This window comes from Podarcis gaigeae (assembly GCF_964106915.1).
Source record: "Podarcis gaigeae genome assembly, chromosome: 1".
Classification (NCBI taxonomy): Eukaryota; Metazoa; Chordata; class Lepidosauria; order Squamata; family Lacertidae; genus Podarcis; species Podarcis gaigeae.
In genome coordinates this window covers 47,303,550-47,317,578 of record NC_139678.1, presented here as the reverse complement: position 1 = coordinate 47,317,578, position 14,029 = coordinate 47,303,550, and the positions used below count along the sequence as shown (strand labels likewise).

At 43.6% G+C, this 14,029-nt stretch overlaps 1 protein-coding gene across 4 annotated transcripts in view; it reads right to left on the bottom strand.

Moving 5' to 3' along the window:
- SLC8A3 (solute carrier family 8 member A3) overlaps positions 1-14,029 on the bottom strand; it is a 170,471-nt gene that overhangs the window by 21,239 nt on the left and 135,203 nt on the right. For 2 of the 4 annotated variants that reach the window (XM_083746529.1, XM_083746530.1), the window contains exons 3-4: positions 12,579-12,682; positions 2,640-2,657 (exon numbers count right to left, since the gene is read on the bottom strand). In XM_083746529.1, the coding sequence (XP_083602655.1) occupies positions 2,640-2,657; positions 12,579-12,682 (122 nt within the window). The remainder of the gene's footprint in view (positions 1-2,639; positions 2,658-12,578; positions 12,683-14,029) is intronic. The other 2 variants (XM_083746527.1, XM_083746528.1) reach the window with 1 other exon arrangement.

Sequence of the window (14,029 nt, the reverse complement as noted above, 5' to 3'; positions counted from 1 at the left end):
ATTATTTCCAGGGATTCCCTCCACTGCCCACTGCTGCCCTCCATTATTCGAGACAAAAGAAGGTTTGCACTACATACACCTATACACTTTAATTTGTATTGGTTCACTGCCCAGAGAAAGTTAGTTTTGGATGGTATGCAAACAGTGTTAATAAATAAAATGGCAGTCTAGTCAATTTCTACACATGGAATGGGAAGGAGGACGCCATTTTGCTATTTGCATCTTAGGCCAGCTTCAATGTACTCTTGGTGGGGTATCTCACTACTGTGTGACTTTAACCAGCAGGCTTTGCCAAGACCATAACAGTTCACAACAATATGCCATAGGCTCTCTCGTTCTCATTCATATATTATATATGCACTTTATTAGCATCAGATTTTGGCATATGTCCGTTATCTCAGTAACTCGGATGTCCTGAGCGTGGCTTTATTTCAAATGCCTCTCCGCAACAAAGCCTTCTAAGAAAATTTGATAGAGGGCACTTTGAGTTGGTCCACAGAGCTGCAGCTGTCACGCTGGAGAAGCACTTGTCAATCTCCATGACATAGATCGTTTCTGAGAGCTGCAGCCAGAAGGACTCTGACAGATTCAGGGAAAGGGAAGGTGATGGTCCAAGCACATTTGAATGCAAAACACCAGCCTCATTCTCCGGGCTGTGAGACAGATTCTTATCATTTAGCACTCTTTTTTTAAGGGCACAAGCTGGACCATAATTAAGTGTGCAGATGACACAAAGGGGAGACTTTGGAGACCGGGCTGACAATAGCCACTGTCTGATCCTATGTGAATGAAGGTGGCAAGAATGTCAGTCACTGAGGGGGGAGGACCACTAGAAACTGCACAGATGGGGAATGAAAGAGAGCTAAAGACTGCAAGCGAGGGCAGCAGGAGGTGGGGAAGTGGGAGGTGGAAAGCAACAGCAGCAATTACTGCTTTCCAAGAGGCTTGTTTACATCCTGCCTGCCTCTTGGTAATGCTGTCCATTAAGCTGTGGATGTAAATGCAAACCTCCTTCACATCATGATGACAGGTCACTATTGACACCCACTAGAGTCTTAAAGTGGTGTTTTACAAATGGTAAAAATTTGTGCTTTCTCCCTTCTGTTGAAACCTCCAATGGAAGCCCCAGGCAGAAACGAGCATACAGTTCAGTCTCGAAATGGTCTTTTAAGTCAGGGCTACAGGCAATCTGAGTAGGGGCAGCTCCTGGGTGTCCCCTGATTCCTGATACAGAGGTAGGAGCAGGGAGCTTCTAGCCCTTCAACCACTTAACTCGTCTCAGCAGAGTTACCTGAAGAGAACAGCCCTCTTTGCCTGATAACAGAAGCACTGCCACCATGCTACTGAGGCTTTCACGTGAATGCATACAGGAGCCCTGGCAGCAGTTCAGAATTTGGGAATACCGGCTGGCTGATCCCCCTCCCCGGTGTGGTGGCTAAATGCCAGGTCTGTCTGCAGGAAAACATCAATCACGCAGGATTTTCTCATGGATGAGGGGGCTCACCGGGCAGATTAGCTTTGTGAGCCTATGCTAACCCAGCTGTGTCTGTCTGGGTACTTGGTGAAGCACCATTGCAGGGCAGATGGATGGGGCAGGGGATCATGAGATCATCCATAAAAATTCCATCACCCTCACCAGGAGAGATTGATGTGCACTGTGCCTGAGGGACTGCTTGTGGTGATCTGGCAACTTCACCATACAGTTTTTGGTGAATCTGGAAGCAGGGCACCTTTGTCACCTGTGTGTGTGTGTGTGTGTGTGTGTGTGTGTGTGTGTGTCCCATTCTATTTCGTGATAGTAAGTTATTTAAAATTGTTGTAACGCACTCTGGGACCTTAACTTGAAGGGTGGGTAAATAATACTAATAATTTGGTAGGTCTCTCTCTCTCTCTCTCTCTCTCTCTCTCTCTCTCTCTCTCTCACACACACACACACACACACACACAAACACACACACACACACCCTGCCCCCATCACCCCCAAATGCACTGTCTCCATTTCAGACTTTCCCGGCACTGAGAGGGAAAGTCTGAAGTGGGTTTCTAAGTACACATAGCAGAAGGCTCTTAGAATTCATCCTATGATCACGGTTCCTGTTCAGATTGTCCAGCATACCATCAAATGTCTGAATAGGGCCTTAAAACAGCAAGTATGCAAAAGGGGCTCCTTTCTGTACAACGACCTGCATCAACAATAATAAGTGCAGTGAAAGTGAGGGAGTTTCTTCTTCTGCTATTACTGTGTTTATTTGATCTGGGAAAGAGCAAGGACATGCCAAGTCTCTCCTGTTCTGACAATCCCACCCAAATCCTTGCTACCTTAGAACAGATAAGAAATTCACAGCACGTGTGTGGACATGAACTCTCAAATTAGGTTGTTATCAAGGAAGATTTTGCTGCACAAATGTGCAGAAACAAGACTGAGGTATCCTTTTTGGCCTGAGGGCCTCCTTCCCTTCTGGGAAGCTTTCAAAGGGGCATATGCCAATGGTCCTAAATTCATATAGTCTCAATGCACAGCTTGATACATGAAAGGTCAAGGAGCTCCAAATAAAAGGGAAGCATTGAAATCAAGGCCACAACAAAGAGAAGAACAGAGCAAAGAGCAAACCAGTTAAGGAAGAGAGGAAAAAACTTACCTTGTGTCAAGAGGAGTGCTATATAAAACAGAAATATAAAAAAGAAGAGAAAAAAGGGAACAGTTAATAACATACGCATGGCAGTTTCATTTTGCAGATGACTGTATTAAATGAGCAATGAACTTGACTTGATGTAGCTGTGAATTTTCTGCCGCCACATGCTAGATGCAGGTTTGTGAACATGCCTGGTAGCAGCAAAATGAGCATGAAGCTGGAGAGAAGAGGTGTGTACCAAAGGTTCTGGCTACCAGAGGTTTCCCCCTTTCCTTCATGAGCAGAGGCAGGAAGGTGGGGCTTGAAGGGGTGGGGTGGGGTGGGTCTCTGGAGTCAGAAAGTGTGCCTATTCGCAACTGTCAGAGCTTTCTCAAGATCTGGGATAAGCCAAAGCTCAACCCAAATAAGTTGTTTTTTCTGACGGGGACTTCAGTCATGTTAGAACCCTTAGAGTAGTTGGTGCTTAGCGACTGTAACTTTGCCTTTGCTCAAAAAGTAAGATGCGAGTCATGATTCATGCTTAAAAATGACCTTTAAGTCACCTTACTCCATAGCAAAATTACTGTTGCCGCAGTGGGAAATAAAACATCACCCCATCTACTTTGCATGCTTGCTTTGATAAGTCCTTTAGCTACGGTAATTGTCAGTGATATTCCACCTATAGCTGTAAGGGGGACTGGGTACAATTCCAAGATACAAAGTGAAGCTCATGGCATGGCCAGAGATGGAAGAATAATTGATGGCCCCAAGGCTAATAATGCCTAGACCTTCCTTAACTTTTCCCGGGAATGTTACAGAGAGTTACAAATGCAGTTGTAAAGCAATCCCGAGAACCAAAACAAATTTGTCTAATTGTATTTTGAGCTCTGAAATCATCTTTTTGTGGTTTTGTTCTATAAAGCTTGATCAAGATGCTGGTTAGGTCAGGTGCTATTGAACCCTAGAGCTGTAAAAGTACAAGATAAAAGTACAAGATAAAAGTACTGATAAAACAACAGGAGCTGTAATGCTAACACTGCTAACAATGACTAACCACAACAAATAACTTAGGCCAAATGATTACATATCTTTCTCCATCTCATAATGCAGCTGGAAATCTCTTCTGATGCAAGTGTTTTAATTTCTATTTGCTAATTGGAAGTCTCCAGGTGAGACAGACGGCTGCCAACAAAAAATTGGTAGTCTGACATGGATAGGAGTAGTTTAACCACAGAACTGTTAATTTAGGTTTAGACAGTTAATAATCTTTTTAATGCTAAGATGCCTCATTTAATCCCATTATATCTCTTTCTTTTTTCATGTTTCAGATTTAATATGACTCATAGGAATTTTGTAACAGTAATTGGTTTTTTTAACCCAGTCACCATTGTTTCTGTAACTATATTACTTTGAAATTCATTTAAAAACTTGTACGCTTTGAAATTTAGTATGTCTGAAAGCTCAGGGATGGAAATGGCTTTTCTCACTCAGGTACCAAGAACCAGACTGAGGAAGTGCAATCCTGCTGATTCCCCTGGACCTTTCAGTGGCTTTTGATACCATAAGCCACAGCATCCTTCTAGATCAGTTGGCCGGATTGGGCCTGGGAGACATGGTGATATGGTGGCCTGGTCCATAATGGAAACACAGTAATAGACAGTAGTATTGGAGGGCCTTTATATCACCCCATGGCCAATGAACCATGGGGTACCCTTCATGGTTTTCAACATTTATAAGAAACTGTTGAGAGATGGCACCTGAGTGTTTGGGTTTAAGTGCACCAACATGAAGATGACATGCAATTGTTTCCCTCTTTTTCATCTGATAATCCCAAGGAGTTCCTAAACTAATGCCTGGAGGCCCTTTTGGGTTGGACGAGAGCAAAAAAGCTAGAATTAAACCGAGGCAAGGTGGGCATTCTGTGGGGAGGAGAATTGCTGTCTCTGGATAGAGGGGTACAGGTAGACCTAGGTGAGTTTCCACTCCCCCAAAGGATCATTTGGGGGAGATCCTGGATTTGTTCCTATCTGGAAAGACCCAGATAGCTGCAGTGGCCAGGTGCACTTGTTTCCAGCTTTGGCTGATATGCCAATGGCAACCTTTCTGAAAGAAGTCTGATCTTGTCTGAGTTATCCATACACTTGTCACATCCACTGTAATGTGCTGAATGTAGGGCTGCCTTTGAAGACAATTTGGAAAATGACTGTGATTGGAACATGCAGCACTTATACTGTACCAATTGCACTGATAGCTAGTAAGCTTCCAAGTCCACTTTAAAACCTTAATGGTCTGGGGGTCTGGGTTACTTGAAAGGCTGCCTGCACCCATAACAGACTGCCCATGCCCTGAAATCAACAAAAAGAGGTTCTATTTGTTTAGGTGCCCACCTGTTAAAAGTATTGGGCTGGTGGCCACCTGTAATAAAATTTCTTACTTGTGAAAACATGTCCCTGTGGGGATGCGGCAGGTCTCATCCTTAACAAAGCTCTTAAAAGGGCTTTGAAGACATACCTCTTTTGGGCGCTTTTAATAGGTCATGTTGGGAATTTTATGCCGTGAGTCCTTTTAGTTTAATGTTGTTTTGCTGTTTTATTCCTAAAGTTAATGGGTGGGATTATTTTTTTCTTCTATCCTGTAAAGCAAATTTAGATATACAGTAGTGTAAGTTGCTTTGTGGAGAAGATTTCTTGAAAGTAGGCTATAAATATAAATAAACAAAAGAATGACTGAAAGTTCATCCCAATGTAAAATGCTATTTCTCATTGTTTTGAATATGATAGTATGATGGTCAAAAAAGCAGTTCAAAGCATACCATTATATTCTATACATTAATATGCATGTGTTAGAAATGTACTTATTTTTTGTTCCTGATATTGTTTATGCAGGTAAACATAATTTATGAAAATAATTTAAAATCATCGCAAAAGTTAATGGCGGAAAGCATGAATCTAGGGGTAGGACATTGCTGGCAGTCTGTAGTGAACATACAACTAAGTCTCTGCTATTTTTATATCTGCTTCTATGAAAGGTTGCCTTAGCAGGAAATATAATTCTGAAATGAGAATGTAATTAAGAGCAGTCTGGAGAAATATGACCTTTTTGATAAAAGTGTGAAATGGAGACAGGTTAATGTGCGTTATCTTTTCAATGTCTTAGGAAAAGATCTTTTACGAATTTAGCCTGCATACTGTAATCTAATCAGAAGGAAGAGATGAGCCCCTCTCCTTGCTCCCATATGCACCCATCAATGGTACTGCAGCTTGCAGAGCACAATGTTGATGGTGAAACCCTCTCAAGCCATTTCTTACATTCTGCTTCTGTTTTTTTGGGGTGGCACTGCCTACAAAAGGCCAGTCTAGAAGGCTGCTTAATTTGATTGCCAAAGTTGTTGCCATTTAAGAATCCGAGCCCTGTATCCATCAATGTCATCCTATTAGTGCAAGGGTTCCTGCTGATTTTGAGCTGTTTGGATTTATTTGCATGTTTTGTAAACTGACTTGTCTCCCCAACCTCAATGCTTTGCACTTTGATAACCGGCTGTTGTGAACTGCTTCGGGCATGGCTAAATATGGAAATACACTAGTTTTTTTAAAAAAAACAACAACACACAACCACTTCTGTGACAAAATTAGCACCTTTATGTCTCTTAAAACATTCATTTCTTGATGATCTGGGATATTTTTCTTTCATTTGCACTTCACTCTAGTAATGGGAGTGTTTTTCTTTCACTTCTAATGTTACACATGAATATTTGAAGAACACTATGAATGAGATTTCAGGAATGTTGGTTGGCAAGGAAAAATATAGGTATAAAAAGGAGAATTCCCTGGATGCCAAGATCCAGGTTTGGGGCAAGAAGTCTTGGGTGAGAGAACCCGAGCAGAGATTTAAAATCACAAAACATGCAGCAATGTAAAGTGTGGAAATATAGGCTGTTATATGCCCTTCAATTTCTTCCAAAGTTCCCCTCTTCCGTTAGCATAGAAAAAAGACAACACATTTAGTAAGTTTAAAAATTGTTTAATTACAAGCTCACCAAAGGTCAGATTCATTTGCTTTTCATACAGCATTCAGAATACACAGGCAACAAAACTTAGGTTTGTGGTGAAGGTACAGGAACTCAAGAATGACTTTTAAAAGAGGCCATGCGTTCTGAGCTTGGAGCAACCAGCCGAAACCTGGAGTTCACATGGTAGCCTATGAGGGGAAGGATAGGCTTGCTTGCCTTCCTATCTCTCTCAAGGTGAGCTAAGACTGGTGGGAGGGTTTACTCTATGGTATTTACCCCTTCATGCATGAATCAGACTTAAGCATGCTGATTAGATGAGGCTGGTTATACTACAAACTCCTTCTCAGGCAAATACACCAATTGCATGTACAATTAATGAACCACCTAGAATCCCATCTTGATTCAGAGGTTCTCAAAACTGTCTCTTGGTAGGGAGTTGGTCAGAATGTTGACAGCCATTTCTTTGGTTTGAAAATACACCAATTCAGCAAGTCCATCTGGTATCACTGCATGCACATAGTAGTATTTCACCTCAATGTGTTTGGGTCTTGCATGAAACCTCTTGCTATGAGATAATTTCAAGCAGCTTTGAGTGTACACCTATCAGACAAGTTTCTCCCCACACAACCCGAAGTCCGTAGTTATTGGTCAATCCAGACCATTTCTCTGTATGCTGTGGCTGTGGCTATGTACTCTGAGGAAGACAAAGCTATAGAATTTTGTTTACAAATGGCCCAGGAAACAGGACAATTTCCAAACATAAAGAGAAATCCACCTGTTGACTTATACTCCTTTGGGTTTCTGGCTCAGTCTGCATCCACGTACTCATAGTTTTGGATTGTTGTCAGCGTAAGTTTACAATTCATAGTTCACTTTTGTTGTTAAGTAACTAACAACAACTTTTCACAGCAGTTCAGTCCTTCTCAGTGGGAGAGCTAACTTTCCTGCTTAGGATTCCCACTGCATTTGCTATGTCAGGTCTGGTTGTTGTGGTTAAGTACAGGAGCTTTCCTTTGGCCGAGCTGTACTCAATTTCCCCTTCTGCACCCAATTGCCTTCTTGTCCAGGTCTGGTGCTGGTGCAGTGCATCAATCTCTTCCTGTGCAGCATCCCTTCACAGGTGAGCTTCAGCAGTTAGCATCTGCTCTATCTTTTCCCAGGTGGAAGGTTCTAGAGGTTGCGATGACCTTGCAAGATGGGACAGTTGTGGGGCTGGGTCTTGGTGAGCACCTGACACCTGGCTCTGGAACCTCGTCTGCTTCTTCATCACCCTTTAACGCAAACATGTCATCATTAGTCTGCTTCCCTCTGGCTGTGCTGCATCTTGGAATCTGCTCCTCTGCTTCTCTTTCCTGTTCAGCATCTGTGCTAAGTGGTGTGACAGTAGAAGGCAGATCTGGACTGTTATACATCAATTTTGGTAAATTTATGAGGGTTTGTGTTTCTTCCTCTGAGTCACCAGAAAAGTCCATCACAGTTCCTCTCTTGACAGCTCTCCTGTATTCATCAAAATGAACCACATGTCTTGTGCTGACTTTCCCAGTACCCAAGTCCATTACATTGTATCCTTTGCTTCTCAGAGCATAGCCAATCACAATAGTCTCTTCTGCTCTGGAATCTAACTTGTGCCTATCCTCCTTGGGTACACAGGCATGGGCAATACTGCCAAGTACATGCATGTGTGGCATGTTAGGTACTCTTCTGTGCCAAAGTTCAAAAGGTGTACGTGGTTGGCAGTCTACTTTGGAGATATACTGCAGTGGCTACTGTATCTTCTCAGATGCATTTGGGAAGGCCAAAGTCACTCAACATGCACAAAGCCATTTCCAGAAGAGATCTAAACTTTTCTCTCAGTGATGTGAGTTTTACCATCACCCAATGAAAAACATGATTTTTCCTTACAACTCTCTGTTTCTCCATAGTTCTTCCTCTGGGATTTCAAAACACAGTGTTGTGTCTCACACAACTCCCTTTCTCTTTCATTTCTTGGGGTGGGGGCTAAAAAGGAGAGCTGTGTTTGCTGCCTGAGCAAACCAAACCTTGCTTTGCCTTTGTTACACATGAAGAAGTTTGTGTGGCACAGCTGGAGAGGTTCCAATGAAATGCAATTCCTTCTCCATCTTCTGAACCAAATGCTGTGATGGAATTATGCCTTGCATTATACCCTTCAGGCCATTACAATTTAGACTTTGGAGCACCCTGACTGAAAAAGGAGACCTGGTGCTATAGCCCCTCTAATGCTGGAGTGTCAAAACTGTTGTGTGAAGGGAATATCCAGCCCAAATTTCCCTGGGGGGCTGACAAAGTAAAAGGAAACCTAGACCCCAGTTGTCAACTAATGTGACACTCAAGCCATCAAATGAGTTAACAGCACAGTGAAAAGATGTCATCTTCCTAGCAAGGAAAAAAAAAAAGGCTGGATTTACTGGAGGGACACTCAAAAGGTACTGACAGTAGGGCGACCAGAAAGGTGACACAATCTGCTGGAAGGCTTCTAGGCCCTGGTATGTTTCGCCAACAACGGTTTGGTCCCTGTCACTGCAGATAAGGGAAACATATAGAACCATGGGACTGCAGAATGATATTGGGAAGCCTTGGAGCCAATCAGTGGAAGGGAGAAGAATTCAACCCATTTACAGCTCTAACAACGAGAAGTTCAACAAACTCTTGGTGGTGGTTGTTGTTTTGCATTTGTTATCACAAATGGAACAAGGGCATTGGCAAGAAGAGATATATTTGCTGGTGGGTTCTGATCCCTGTGTTCCTTACCAAGCTACAAATGAAAGAGAAAGAGGATACCCACCTCAGGCCTAATCGGGGGGGGGGGGGGCATTGTCACAGAATGAGATTACAAAAGAGGGAAATGTCGGGAAACTGATAACGCACAGGATTATGAGGGCCGAACATAGTTACAGCCAATAATTCTGAAGGGAATTCAAACGTAAAATGGCTGAGGAGCTCACAAAATACAATTTAATTCAATTTAGCTAATACACTAGAAGCCTGGAGGGTAACAAAGATTGAACATCTTATAGGATGAATTTATCTAAATAGGATGAACAGTTAATCCGGGAGAGAGGGAAGGAAGAGGCACACATTGGTTCAGCCTCATTTCTCTACCAAATAACTTGGCAGAGTGAAATAAACATTAAAATACAAATTCACACAAAGGATAACAGAGCTATCAACACCTGCTCTCATTTCCACACAGTGTCTCCAGCCCAGGCAGTGGCCAGGACTCCACCTGGGTAGTTGTACATTCTCTAGGCTCAAACCCTGAAAGGGGCATCAGTCCCTGTAATAATGGTCGTAGCAGCGACATGTGTGGCCGCCTCAGTAGGAACATAGAAAGCTGCCTTATACAAAGTCAGGCCATTGGTCCATCTACCTTAGCACTGTTGACACTGACTGGCAGCAGCTCTCCAGAGTTTCAGGCAGGAGTCTTTCCCAACCTGACCTGGAGATGCAGAGATTGAACCAAGACTTTCTGCATGTACAGCATGTGCTCTACCACTGAGCCTCAGTCCTTGCTGAATTTGTCTCTGCCACATGGTTATTAAAGATTAACAATTAGGGCCAACTAGATGATATGGTAGGAGATCTGGGACTGGACCTCCTCTGATTTTTATCTGTACCTAAAAGCACTCATGAGGTGGCTTGAGTTGGACAGTGACCAGAACACTGGATAAGGAAGCTGTCTCCCCATGACATGTGAAATAAACCAACCCCCCAAAAAAGAAGCTGTTTGCCCCATGGGGACATAACAGGCAGGCAATTCATTAGCTCTCTACCCCCGCCCCACACACTGGGGGCTTGACTTGACATTGGGTCGCTCCATAGCAAAGTTTAGCTGTGAAGAAACCAAAGGGAAATCCATCACGGATCTCCCTTCACTTTATCTGGAAGGGAAGAATCAAGAGCATAGAAATAGTAGAATCAAGGAAAAAGCTAACAGGGCTGTTGTGGATACCACAGCTGAAGTGCATTAGGAAAGGCTGGGCTGGGCTGGGCTGGGGAGGGAGAGAAGAAAGGTAGAGCTTATTGGGTGCCGGTAACAGACATGCGGGAGGGAGAAGAAGCATTGATGGAAGGTTGGCATTCCCTTAGCTGAGAGGCAAAGGAGTGGATTGGGTGGATTGGATTTAGGGGATTATGAGTAAGCATTGGAGAGGCTTTATTCAAAAAAATTAGCTTAAAATACTTGATTTAAAACACGTGAATAGTTTCATCACACAGTTTTAATTTATTTGTTTAATATTGCATTATGAACCCTCAGAATAGGGCAGGATTACCATACACAAACAAATCAAGCTCTTCTGGCTTTATGCTTGAAGGAATTGATGCTTTAAAATTTTGCAGCCTTTTTTTAAGAAGAGCCAACAAAAATGTCTCCCCAGTATTGTTGTTGTTGTTGTTGTTAATTATTTTGGAGAACCATTATTTAATGCCACTTTTTAAAAAACGGCTGTACAAAAGCATCAATTTATTTAACCATAAAGCCGAGAGAACTTGATTTGTTTGTACAATAGGTATTATACTAGGAAACACAATTTATTGATCTAAAATCTTTAATGCATGCTTTGCTATAAATTAAAAAAACAAAACTTTAAAAGTGAGTTTATCTCTGCCTTCTCAAGACTTCTGCATTCAGTGGTATAGGATGCTGCTCGCTTTGGTCAGCGGTTTAGTACACTGGGACCCCCTTGACAAGACCCACTGAAATGAAGAGGAGCTGTGTGAAAACCCTTGATAGATCCTCGTGTGCCTGCCCTTTTGAGGTGGGTGCCTGCCACATGCACATAAACAGGCCTAGGAGTGATGCCTCAGAAGATGGTTTAACTTCCAAAATCAACAGACTCCTCTGTTGCTGATGTGCAGTCAGCTTCATTTTCATCTGCCAGCTAACCAGAATGTTTAGCGAGGTGGCGCTGTGGGTAAAACCTCAGCGCCTAGGGCTTGCTAATCGTATGGTCTGCGGTTCGAATCCCCGCGGCGGGGTGAGCTTTCAGTCCCAGCTCCTGCCCACCTAGCAGTTCAAAAGCACCCCTAAGTGCAAGTAGATAAATAGGTACCGTTTTATAGCGGGAAGGTAAACGGCGTTTCCGTGTGCTGCGCTGGTGCTGGCTCGCCAGAGCAGCTTCGTCACACTGGCCACGTGACCCGGAAGTGTCTCCGGACAGCGCTGGCCCCCGGCCTCTTAAGTGAGATGGGCGCACAAGCCTAGAGTTGGACACGACTGGCCCGTACAGGCAGGGGTACCTTTACCTTTACCTTTAATGTTAGAGCTGTGAAGTTTTATTAATAAAAGTATAATTTTTCCTTGCCAGGCTGTCAGATTTTTGCACCGAAGAAGCAAACAGAATGCAAATGCTCATTGTCATTATTATGACAGAACCTGTTCATTACAATTCCAGCTGTAAGTGTTAAAAAATAAAAATTCACCAGCACCCAAAGTCATCCACTGCAAGTTATGCCACAGAAAAGGAGCAAGGAGGCGAAGGAGGCGGGAAAGACTGTGCAAGATACAGAACTGGGGAGGAAGCTGAAAAGGCAGCCATGCAAGTTGCATTCTTTTGGCGGGGCTGGGGAAGGGCTTTCAGTCTCGGCATGAGGGAGAAGGCCAAAGATGTCACCAAAAGGGGGAAGAAAGCGAGAGAGAGAGAGAGAGAGAGAGAGAGAGAGAGAGAGAGAGAGAGAAGAAACGGTTCAAACACACGCGGCTCACACGGCCTGACAGGCACAAGCACTGCACGAAAGGAGGATCCGAAATAAGCTAGGCTCAAAAACTCAGAGATGGGACCGAAACAGGGTGAGAGCGAGAATATAGGAGGGAAAGGAATAAAACTTGGTCCGTGTAAAAACGAAAGAGAAAAAAAAGGTGGGGTGGGGGAGCAAAAAGATTACTTTTTTGTGGATTTGGGTTTCTTTTGTTTGTTTTTCCAAAAAGAATCTCACACCTGATATTCCTCGTTCCATCCATTTCGGTTCACCAAGGGCAATGAAGAAATTCTCCTGCCTTTCGTATTCCTCCTCATCTACTATATTAACCCTTACGGTCTTCCTGTAGGGACAACAAGAAAGACATGTGTGTACAGTGGGTTGCCTGGTTGGGAGCAGATGCAGCAAAGAGCAGCAGTGGCAGCACCTCCACCGCCACACCAATCCCACATGCACCATTCCCACTCCTGCCACTGCCTGCGGCAGCCCTTTCACTGGCTTTCTATGGCACGCTGGTCGTAGCTGATCTTTGGGTGAGTCGGAGAACGTTAGAGGAGGAAAGGAGGGCTGGGAGGGGCAGGGGGCGAGGAAAGGGAACCTGGTCCTTGTTGATGGTTAGTGGAAGGTGATTTCTGCAGCACATTTAGTTGAGTGTCACATGGTAATAACAGCTCGTCAGCTGGCTCGACAATAACCAATCAAAAATGTCCATAGGCAAAAGAGAGCCCTAGACACACACACATATACCTGAAGTGTTTTAGGAGAAGAGCCAATTTCTCTCACACACACACATTTTATAATATCAGGTTTGGTCTTTGGTGGGGAGCATGGTTACATTAGCATACACACATACACGCACACACACGCACACCCCTTTCCATCAAGGGTAGTCCTCTTGCTCCGAGAAGACACACACTGACTTTTCCTCTTTCCTTTAAAAACGCATGCCTGCAACTGCAGGTCCATTTAAGTTTAACTATGGTTTACATATATACTGGTGCATGGAGCTAAAATTGCAGCTGCTTGGCTCCTTCTCTGCTCTTGCTGAGAATGAATCCATCAGTATTACGCCTGAACTCTGGCCTGTCATTTGTTTTCCCCAAACAAACCTTGCGATGGAATCCAAGAGGAAACCTTAGTTACAACTCGTGGCATGTTTGGAGAGGGACAATACAAGCCTCGGTTTGGATGTAATACTAAGACAAACCATGGCTTAGTTCCTGGCAGTGTGGCAGCAGCAAAAGTGTGAGGGGATTAAAGTGATTGCAATTTTTGCACTGGGCACTAGCATGTTTCTCATTCAGCTTTAAATCATAGTTAAGCTTAATGCCAACCAGGCCAGGATCTGATATGCTTATGTAGTTTTTTTTTGGGGGGGGGTGGAAGTGCCTACTGTGGCTTAGAAATTTGCTTTTGCTGAATGAGGTGCTGCTAGGCCTGCCATACGTCTGGATCCCCCCCCCCCACTAGACATTACCAGGATTTCAAAGGTGGAATTGACATCCGGGGGGAATTTCCGAAAGGTGGCACTTTGATCTTAGGAAAGTCAATCAAAAAATCAAGCTTCTTTGGTGTTTTTGTTTAAAAAAAAGTTTGACAATGTTCGGGGTGTCTGTCCTGATTTTTTACTTTTCTGAAATATGGCAGCCCTAGGTGCTACTCAGTGTTCATGAAATTCAGTGTTACAAGG